Below are 11,582 nucleotides of genomic sequence, written 5' to 3'. Positions count from 1 at the left end.
CCGTTACACTTTCAGGTGTCGACCGTTAAAAAAAAATCGGTAAGTAACTTGTGTTATGTTTATATATATTTTTTAAATAAAATATTTTTAAAAAATATCTGACGTTACACGTGTCTCTTAATGATCTTTTTAAATGGTAAACACCTAAAAGATAGAGAAAATATTATCCACCTATATTTAAAGCAAAATCCTTTAGACATAAAAAATTAATTTTATGTATAGTTTAGATACTTATTTTTATATTAACCCTTAAATTATGATATTAAATTAAATATACAAAACCACTAGACCTACTATCATTTTTGTCTAAAAATGGTAATGAGATTTTTAATCCACTCAAATTCAATTAAAAAATTAAACATTTTCGCTCCATTCGATTCAATCCGAATTTAAAAAGGATTTACCTAACCCGAAACCTAACTATAATCGTTAACGATCTAGACCCAAAAGTACAAGAGATTTTGTACAGCTAACACAAAAACAAAATGTAAGAGGGGATGTCTAAGGAAAGTTAGCTTAATATAAGGTTAATAAAAGGTACTACCGAAAATGTTAATATTTTTTAACATTTTCGGTAGAGCGCTACCTAAAATGTTATTTTTTCTACTGGAAATATTAATATCAGGCGCTACTTAAAATGCTATTTTTTTTACTGAAAATGTTAATATCAGAAATATTTATTTTAGGTAGCGAAATTAACATTTATCGTAGAAAAAAAATAACATTTTAGGTAGCGCTCTACCGTAAATGTTAAAAATATATTAACATTTTCGGTAACGCCTTATATTAGGCTACTGTACAGTAAACTACCCAATATAAGAGAGCAAATGATAGTCAGCATTCAGTTATTTGTATTTGTTACTATATAATTGTGTCACTCCAAAGGTTCATTTTTTAAGTAACCATGTTCGATATACATATTCGACGCATATCTAAACATAGGCACTGGGATGTATGATACATCTTACAAGAACCCTAAAAATATATGTAAATGTTGGAAAAATGCATTTACTTAAAACTGATTAAATGATTTCAATGGTAAAAAAAATATTGTTTTCAATGAAATTAGATTCGAGTAATTGCGTTTATAGGATGTGTATACGTTGTCAATAAATCAATTGATACCATTATAGAATCTAAAAATCAAGAATTATCTATATTTATAGATTCATTTTTAAATCTGAATAACATAATTTATATCTATGCTAATTTAACTGAATTAACATAAGATACTAAAATGATAAGTGTGTGTAAGACCATTAATGAATACAAGATATTGAATGGAATTATTTTCATAGCCCTCTCATTAGATCACATTACCTTGTTTTAATAGTTAATGACATTGGAGTGAAGTGACTTAAAAAATAGTAAAAAGGTTTAAGAGATAATGCTACTAAAGTACAAGGGTCAAATAGGTATTTAGCCAAATATATATATATATATATATATATATATATTTTTTAAATATCCTCCTGTTTTTAGAGAATATATATATATGTATGCATGTAATGGCTAACACTGATGAGGTGGCAGGATCGGCTCAGATATTTTTTTTATTGGATTTCATTTGGACACGTGTTTTCCACTATTCCGACGTGGGCTTCCACTCTTCTCTCTTGCCACTCGATCCTCGTTTAATTACCAAATTGCTACTCCCCATTTTGATTAAAAAGCACGGGTTTAATCGGGGAAAAGTTTATTAAATCTTAAAAAAAAAGTAATTATTCCCAAAAAAATAAAGATAAAGCAAAATTATACACATTTTGCTCGCAAAAATATTATTGTTACGATAATCATTAAGTTAATTTATTAGCTTGAAAATAATTAAAAATAAACATAAAATGCATCTCATTGTAACGTTGTAATATAAAAATTATTTAAATTTCAGATTAATTTTTATTAGAATTGGGATATGCATTCAATTGGCCATATTATAATATATTTATATTTATATTTAAAATTTAAATTATTTTTAAATAATTTATTTCCGATATCATTAAATTTTAATATATCTGTCAATTTAATCATTGAATTTTAAATTAATTTTTGTTTTAATCTTATTTTAATTTAAAATATGAGAAAATACAGCTTATCCTAATTTTAAATAAAAAAATTAAATAAAAAATTGATATTAAATCTAGAATTTAATAATATAATTATATTAATTTTAAAATTTTGATGATCAATGGTCTAAGTAGTTTACCTAAAATTTTAGATTGAAGTTCGATCAGGGCAAGGTTCGAAAATATGTTAGGCGGGTAAGGGTATTTTGGGTAATAAATATCCAAAACATAAATATCTCGCACATAGTAAAACAAAGCTTGAAGCGTGGGAAAAGTAAAGCCAACAACAGTTCCATAGAAACAAGAGGGAGAAGAGAAAAAAAAAAAAGAAGCAAAAATGTCTAAAGTAGAAGAAGTGCTGCTAAGCAGTGGAAAACGGCAGCGTTTATTGGAAGGTGAAGAAGAAAAGCTTGAACGAAGGGAAGAAGAAAGAGAAGGAAAGAACGAGCTTCCTTTGAAGCCAAGGCTGTTGTCTTACCCTACAATCCCGACTTCTTTCGTCGTTTCCGATGCTCTTGAACCTGATTTTCCCCTCATTTATGTCAACAAAGTCTTCGAGGTTTTCACCGGTTATCGTGCCGATGAAGTCCTTGGCCGGAACTGGTAACATATCTTGATTTCTGCTATTCTTTTTTATCGCTAATAATGTTTGTTGACGAGACTTGAGAAGGAAGAAAATTGAATTCCGATGTAGAAATATTTTTAGGTTTTAGCATAAGATTTGCAGATCTGTTTTTGGAGTAATTTTAGCAGAAAGTTGACTATTGACGGAGCTTTATTTGTTTTCGTTAGTTTCTGTGACCAATATTGATTAAAATAAGTAGTGACTGTTTATCTGATAAAGTATGGCTATGATCCGGACTCATAATTGTACGTGAAACTCACCGCGCCAACTAGTTTCTAATTATCAAATTCACGGATTAATTGATTTAGACAAACTCTAATAGATTATGTATAGAAATTTGAGATACTTTTAACAAGTTTTTTGGCTTGATTCAGATTAGCAGTTTAACAAAATTGCAATGATTGTCTACTCTTTGATGACTATCAGATAACTTGTGTTGGGATGCCATATTAACTGATTTGTTCAATATGCCCTAGAGCAATACTCCATATATGCTTCCTTCTTGTGTGATGTTTTATTTGTTTGTTTTGTTTTAGTCGATTCCTACAGTATAGAGACAGATGTGCTCAAAGACGGCACCCTTTGGTAGATCCTTTCGTTGTTTCCGAGATACGGAGAGGTCTCGAAGAAGGTATTGAATTCCAAGGTGAACTTGTGAATTTCAGGAAGGACGGCACTCCATTCGTGAACACATTAAAACTTACACCTATACATGATGATGATGGTATTGTCACACACGTTATCGGTATTCAAGTTTTTTCTGATGCAAAGCCGAATCTGAACCATGTATCATATCCGGTTTTCAAAGAGACTTGTGATCAGCAGTTGGATAAGTCAGCCAAATGCTCTCATTTGACCGGAAATCCATCGATCATTTATCATCACAAAATGTGTGGGATACTTCAACTCTCCGATGAAGTCTTGGCTCACAACATTTTAACGCGGTTGACACCAAGGGATGTTGCTTCGATTGGGTCCGTCTGCAGAAGGGTACGCCGACTAACAAAAAACGAGCATGTGAGGAAGATGGTATGTCAAAATGCTTGGGGACGAGAAGTCACTGGTACATTGGAAACGATGACTAAGAAGTTGGGGTGGGGACGTCTTACCCGAGAATTGACCACTCTCGAGGCAGTTTGTTGGAAGAAACTGACTGTCGGAGGTGCAGTGGAGCCTTCACGTTGCAACTTTAGCGCGTGTGCAGCAGGGAACCGACTTGTGCTTTTTGGAGGGGAGGGAGTCAATAAGCAGCCAATGAATGACACATTTGTTCTCGACCTTGATGATTCAAATCCAGAGTGGCAACAGTTGAGCGTGAAATCTTCCCCTCCAGGGCGTTGGGGTCACACACTCTCGTGCCTGAAGGGGTCATGGTTGGTGTTATTCGGAGGGTGTGGAAGGCAAGGATTGCTCAACGATGTCTTTGTTCTCGACTTGGATGCCAAGCAACCTACATGGAAAGAAGTATTTGGTGGAAGCCCCCCTCTCCCGAGATCTTGGCATAGCTCGTGCACAATCGATGGTTCTAAGTTGGTTGTTTCTGGTGGGTGTGCAGATGACGGGGTGCTGCTAAGTGACACTTACCTCTTGGATCTCACTACTGAAAACCCAATATGGAAAGAGATTCCAACAACATGGACACCTCCATCTAGGTTGGGCCATTCACTTTCGGTTTACGGTAGTACTAAAATTCTTATGTTCGGAGGACTCGCAAAGAGCGGGAACTTGCAACTCCGATCGGGTGAAGCCTACACTATTGATTTGGAGGATGAAGAACCACAGTGGAGGCAACTTGACTGCAGTGCTTTCAACAGCATCAGTAACCAAAATGTCGTCATACCTCCTCCTCGACTAGATCACGTTGCGGTTAGCATGCCTTGCGGGAGGATAACTATATTTGGCGGTTCGATTGCTGGGTTGCACTCTCCTTCTCAGCTCTTCCTTTTCAATCCTTCAGACGAGAAACCGTCATGGAAGACTCTCAATGTTCCCGGGCAACCACCGAAACTTGCTTGGGGTCACAGCACTTGTGTTGTTGGGGGGACTAGGGTCTTGGTATTAGGTGGACGCACCGGCGAGGAATGGGTCCTTAATGAACTACACGAGTTGTGCTTAGCGAGCAGGCAAGACTCGGACTCATGATTCGGAACTTAAAACTCATCCATCATCACGATATTTCTTCGACACACTATATCTGAGGCGATTTCTTTGACAATATTTCACTGAGCTCCTTCCACGTTTGACATGCTTGGTCTAGGTGCATTCTGTTTCGGTTCCTGTATACATATGCCATTGCATCTTCTACTTTTATTTTTGTATATTCAGTGTTTTGATTGTAATAATAAATTACTGATGATCAATGACTTTTGAGGGCACACGTATATTAACAATACAAAATGGTCGGACACAAAATTAAATTCAAAATGGACGTAGTCAATAAAATAGATAAATAATTGGAAAAATTTTGGATTTTAGGATAGATACTATCCGGTTATTTGATTTTTTTTTAAATATTGCTATCATTATAATAATAATAATAATAATAATAATAATAATATCTGCACATTAATATAATAAAAAAATAAAAATAAAAAAAGGGAGAGGATGTGGCATATGTGAAGAATCATATTCATTTCCATGCGACTAAATCAATGTCATCTCTTGCGGATTTGTAAAGCTCAAGACGCTTGGCAAGTTGCATTCGCCTTTCCATCAGTTGAGGGTCTTCATGCAGCATTGCACTCAGTCGTCCCTTCTGCAAAAACATCACAAACATTCATTTTCCTTCTATGTTACGAGTGCCAATTTCTCTACAATTTCTCATTAATTTAGATATTCTTCAGGTGTCATATACCCCCATTTCGTGTCCAAATATATCGGACAAGGACAGGAGGCTTATTTAAAATATTGGGTAAATTCCGCATTTAGTACTTAAACTATCAATTCTAGTCCATTTCAGTACCTAAACTTTCAATTTTTCAAAATCATACCTAACGTTTAGTTTTCATTTTATATTAGTACCCGCAGTTAAAAACTTAAAGCGTTTAACACTATCAATTTTGACATCTAAACTTTCAATTTTTTCAAAACTTAACGTTAAATTTTGAACGGGGTACTAAAATGAAACAAAAACTAACGTTTTTAACTGCGGGTACTAAAATGAAACAAAAACTAAATTTCAGGTTAGTTTTGAAAAAATTGAAAGTTTAGGTACCGAAACAGATCAAAACTGATAGTTTAGGTACTAAATGTATAGTTTACCCTAAAATATTCAATAATGTAATGCTGTTTGACAAATTTACCTCTCCTCTTCCTACTTGAGCATAAAAGTTGCTCAGCAGTGACCTCTTAGCCCCCCTGACTTGGCAATAAACCACCGCTTTGGGAATAGTATTCCTCAGCGTATCACAAACCATGGCTATATAAGCATTCACATTCGATCCTGAACCAAGAAACAGGTAATGTGTTTCAATTTTATCAGCCTTTTTTCATCTTCTTCAAGGGTCATGTCCAAGTATGTGTCAATTTGAGCTTAAAAGAAAGAAATCATATACAAATCTTCTGAGGTAACTTTCACTTTACCGTTCACCGGAGGGCGATTCTGTTCTTGCATTCTTGTCTGCTTCTGCAGTAGACTTCTTCCCGGTTATCTTTTCCGGTTCGGCATTAAGCTTCCGGAAAAAATCGGCCGTCAAGTAACTGGATTCCATCTCCACCGACCGTAACACTGTTTTCCGGTTTTCGTCTCGGAATTTTTCCAATGCTTCATTTGCGGCAGTAGCTATGTCGGTTTGAAGCGTCGGAATTCGCTTCAGTTCCTGCAGGTGCATTGAAGTTGCATATTATCCACAGTTCATCCTATTAGTAGTTAGAACTTAGAATCATTTTGGAAGATACAAATTCGCATTGATGATCTAGGAAGAACGACCGAAGATGCTGAAAATCCAATACATACAGCTAGACTAATCTTCATGCTTGATTATTAAAATTAACCCCAACATTTATTAGAATGATCACTTTAGTTCCTATTTACCTGTGTTTCAGCTATCGACTTCCTTACAAGCTCTTTCAATACAAAGTGCACCTGAAGATCAAAGCATGCGACGTTAAACAGTCAGAATAAGAGTAATATATGGACTTCAGCTTTCTTGCAAACTTATAACGAATAGAAAATAATCACTCGAACTTGCAAATAGAAAGTAACAAGATATTAAAGGGAACACATGCTCAAATGACCCAAGAATTTGCTGTTTATAATTAAAAGAAATTGTTGTTTGCATCTATAATAAGTTCATAACCAAGAATCGAAAGCACAAGTAAGAACACTACAGCATCCACGGAGGCTTCAGCTGGCCCTCTGAAATAGCTGATAGCACCATCGATGAGTCTTCTGTACCCTTGTTCTGGAGCAATCAAATGTGGCTGGTAGCCATCAGCCTCTGTGACAACCTTCTGGACACTCTTTAATGAAAGATAGCGGTCAAATGGTAGCTTCTTCGGAGCAGCCGGTAATTGGTTGTCAAAAACTCCAAATATCCGATCCCCACCGGGTCGCCTGAAGCAGCACCTTACTTTTTTAAATTATACTACAGGAAATGGCATAGTTAAGCACATTGTTGGAATATGAATTATAGGCTACATTAAAGGAGATCAGGAAGATTAGTCATCACTATCAGATTTCTTGTAATCTGACCACAAATATTCAAGACAGAACGAGTACAGAAGTTTCATTGCTAAGCACTAAAAGAGTCGAAAATTTATGCACTTTTCCCTTGCCCTCCATCCAGGTGGCTCTTTGAAGACACGGTCAAATGCACGGCAGAGTTCTAAAATTGTGTATAACTGGGCCTGTACATACATTTAATACAATTATCGTGAACTAGACAGAAAAAGTATCCCATTCACAACTAAGCAAACCGTTTCAGAAAGATCTACGCTGTTACCGCTCCATCAGCCGCAACTGGCCTGCCAATGCGGTTCAACTCTGCATTGAGCTCATCAATGGTCTTATTTATTAAGGAAATGATGCTTGGTATGCGCTGCCGGATAACAAGCTCTAAATGCCACAATAGGAGAAAATTGAGACAATAAAGATAAGGACTCGTTTAGTTAGATGTCCAAAGCTTTTTGTGAGTTATTAATATTTAAAATTAACACAAACAACTAAACAAAACCAGAAAAGGACCTCAGACAATAGTTTTGCAAGATACTCTGATCCCATTCTACTCGCTAAGTGTCCATAATCAGGGCTTGTTTCAAAATATTCACGCTCTTTTCGGCGAGCAAAAATCATATCAACGTTCTTATTTATGCCAGCTTGAGAACGATTCACAACTCCAACCCAAGGATGTTGAAGCCCTGCCTTGAAGAACCTGAAAGATTTATACTGAGTGACTACATGGGAGTTTTTCTTACTGATTTTACATCTTATATAATGATGCTCCAATGCCACACAATTATATGCAAATATATACCACATCCAAAAGAAAAATAAAATGAAAGAATTAGTTTTAAATGAACACATCAGGGAATAAGCAGATATGGGAATACCATGGACTTGTTCTGTAATGTTCCATGCCAATGGGAACGATTTTGTCTAAACTGCTATCTACATTTAACATTTGCTGCAGATGATATGCAATCATTCTATGAGCGAGCAACTGATGCAGTATGTCACGGGGCTAGACTTCTGCTAGTCGATTCGTGCGACACTTAGACGATTTCCAGGTCGAAATGGCGCCTAAGTCAGTCTTAACCACGTCATTGTGAGTCTTTGGCTCACTAAGCGATGAACAAACCCGTTAGGGTTAAGCAACAATACGGAAGCAAAACACCACTGGGGCTAATCCAAACCATTTAGGTTGAAGCGGATCTTAGAAGCACGAGTACTGTGGGGACTTCCTAAGTCACCACGACTTGAATCACTTTGAAACTTGAAAGAAGTTGGAAAGGAACAACTCTCGAGTCTATCTCAGCTCTCACGTTCGGTAACACAAACCACAAAGACTTCAGTACAAGAGGAACAAGCCGAGAAGGCTAGAAAGCTAGAAACCCCATACCAAGCTTTATTTTGTTCCTGTGCAAATCGAGCATCAAAATTGACTTTAACCTCTGATCAAGGGGAGAAGTCCAGTGAACGGGGAACTGCGGGGAAGGGCCACAGAGACAAGTGTTGGCCCTGGCAAAATCAAGACACTGAGCTCTTACTAAGGTAACAATTTCACCCGCTCGAAATTTCTGACCTCCATGTGTAAATTTATTCTCAGCATTCCACAAAGCCCAAATAGTTGTAATAATTTCTGGGTGCTTAGCTTTTGAATACTACTGGAAAAGATGACCCAACCATTTTGTAAAAGGCACTTGATCAAATGTTGGGGTCCACTGGTTATTGCATCCGCAACCACACCCTTCGTGCAAGAACACAGTCCCGAACCACATGAACTCCGGATTCACACTGCTCATCACATTGCAAACAACATGGGCTATTTGCAATATGTTTATTGTAAAGATTTTGTCTCGTTGACACACGAATCTCCAAAGTTGTATCTTTATCTTTCGTTGACACGCACAAGCCCAAATATGCCTAAGCACAACCCTTTCTAACCAAGGGATTCCTAAGACCTCCACAACAGCTGATAATCACTACAAACACTATAAATACTGGACTTCTCCCCAACGCGACATTCCTCGTTATCAAATTGAGAGAGAGGAATGTCTAAGATAGCTTTTGCCTCGTCCACGCTAAACAGATTCTGAACTAACTCAGCATTCCAAGACTTCGAATATGGTTCGGACAAATCGACCACGGTGACAACTGACTCATTCCTGGCGGCCTCCACTAACCTTAGGGGATTTAAAGACAACAAAAATCATTCCACACCGAGACTGAAGTGCCTGCACCAATCTTCCAATACAGTCCCTTCAACAAAAGACCCTTAGCGCTCCAAATGATACGCTACATGTAAGACGGGTTCGACTCCAATCTCGAGTTTAAGAAGTTCCCTGTTAGATAATACTTCGCACGGATCAACCTCCCTACTAAAGAGGTGGGGTTAGCAAATAGGCGCCACCCTTGTTTAACGGATATGATATTAAAATTAAGGGTAAAGTATAGTAATGGTCACTGAATTTTTTTTAAACTTTCATTTAGGTCCTCCAACTTTTAAAACTTACAATACAATCCTCTAACATTTAGTACGTTCATGATGTCTTTCGAGTTATATGCATGCATAATTGTCTTCTAAAGCTATAATTCAATACAATTCACTGTCAAATTTCCAAAACATGTAAAAAAATCCAATTCGTTCACGATATATCAGTCCCATAATCAACATGAACTTATTAAAAATAATACGAGCTCACAGGATGCCGAAAACCACAGGTCGGATCAATACAATTCCCAGTAAACTAGTACCAGCAGTCTCTGATTGATCCTGGCGATTTCACTATATCAATACTCACAACCAATTCTCTGATTTAAAAAAAACCAAATAAGAAGATAAAAAAGTTAGCCTAGGACCCTCTTTCACTTTTATTCTAATAGATTGAATATCTTTCATAAGGAGTACTAAAATTTTTGATTAAGAAGAAAGAAAGAAAAATAGATGGTTTTGGTTCAAAACTAACACTGAATATCCAGATTATTGACATACAGTTCCATAAACATAAAAATTTCAATAAAAACACAAAATGTGATCTGAAAATGAGAAAGTGAGAAAGAGGAAAAGCTTACTTTTGGATAGCCAAAAAGAGAAAATAAATACATTCTTGCAAATGAGGGGGAGAGGCTAAGAAATAAACGTAATCGATGTTGCGTTCCAGCAATTCTTCCTCCATTTTTTCTTTGTAAATAAAAAGCTGAAAGACAGAACACTGCTTGGGTTTACAATTTTACATGGTGGAAAATTGAAGAACAAAAACCAAATGAGAGTGCATGTGAGAGAAAGAGACTGAGAGGTGAATACGTTGTTTGGAATTTTGTTATATTTGATCATATGTTGGAAAATCTTTAACTACAAGGTTTAAACGAATAAATTATTATATGTCATTTATACAAAATAATTTCAGTTTTTTTGTTGACTTTAAACAATGATACTTAGTTCATCTTAGTAGTATTTGTCAACTCTGCATTTCTAACCCTATTTTTTCTCACAAACATTTCATCGAACATCTATGTTTCACCTGAGATGACATGTATCTAACATTACACCTTGAATTATTGATGGTCCTGATAGTCTCTTGATCAAGTCTTCTCTCAATGGACCCTTATTCAAGTCAACACCTCCACATAATTCAAAGTTAGATTATAATTTCTCATGCATCCACAACTAAAAATTTACGCTGGAAATGAGAATAGAGAAGCGAAAAAAGAAATTTGAGATCGAAAAGAAATTTGAGGTTTAGAATAAAATTAAGGATTGTGTTACAAGTTTTAAAAGTTGGGGTCCTAAATGCAATTGCCTGAAAAGTTCATTGGCCATTATTGTACTTTACCCTAAAATTAATTCTTAACGTTTATTGAATTGATTATTTGTATCTTTAATTTTTTAGGTATTTTGATCCAATGTTTTTTTTAAGACAAAAAAACCCAGTTTAGTATTTTTTTTTTTAGAGGATTTTGACTCTCAACGTTTAATTTGAGTGTAAGAATAATTTTATTTTAATGTGTTAATAGTATGCTAACTAATACTTTTCATATATAGAGGAAATTTTTATTTAAAATGGGTCGTTTGAACTAAAACATTTGAGTCTCTGGGTATACAGAAAAATCTTGTTAGGAGACTCGGATCGATCCAAATTAATCAAGATGAAACCTTAAAAATTGTGAGGCAATAAAAAAATTACGTGTTTTAAATATTTTTATTCAAAATTCAAAATTTTTAAAATTAACCCCC

General features: G+C 35.5%; 1 protein-coding gene and 1 pseudogene across 1 annotated transcript; one reads left to right on the top strand and one right to left on the bottom strand.

Annotated features, from left to right (window-relative positions):
- The first annotated feature begins 2,336 nt into the window (after positions 1-2,336).
- LOC120184284 (adagio protein 3-like) lies at positions 2,337-5,044 on the top strand. Its single transcript, XM_039188783.1, has 2 exons — positions 2,337-2,666; positions 3,225-5,044. Exons 1-2 carry the CDS (start codon positions 2,401-2,403, stop codon positions 4,828-4,830), a joined length of 1,872 nt encoding a protein of 623 aa, XP_039044714.1. The 5' UTR covers positions 2,337-2,400; the 3' UTR covers positions 4,831-5,044.
- Positions 5,045-5,317: 273 nt separating this feature from the next.
- On the bottom strand, positions 5,318-11,168 carry LOC120184272 (annotated as a pseudogene).
- Positions 11,169-11,582: the final 414 nt, after the last annotated feature.

This window comes from Hibiscus syriacus, unplaced genomic scaffold, assembly GCF_006381635.1.
Source record: "Hibiscus syriacus cultivar Baekdansim isolate YM2019G1 unplaced genomic scaffold, ASM638163v2 tig00112864_pilon, whole genome shotgun sequence".
In the NCBI taxonomy this organism is placed as follows: domain Eukaryota; kingdom Viridiplantae; phylum Streptophyta; class Magnoliopsida; order Malvales; family Malvaceae; genus Hibiscus; species Hibiscus syriacus.
The sequence above is the reverse complement of the archived record's forward strand: the minus strand, read 5'-3'. Positions and strand labels throughout refer to the sequence as shown.

Coding starts and splice junctions, on each gene's coding strand:
- LOC120184284 (XM_039188783.1), top strand. CDS start 2,401: ATGTCTAAAGTAGAAGAAGTGCTGCTAAGCAGTGGAAAACGGCAGCGT. Junction 2,667..3,224: donor GAAGTCCTTGGCCGGAACTG/GTAACATATCTT, acceptor GTTTTGTTTTAG/TCGATTCCTACAGTATAGAG.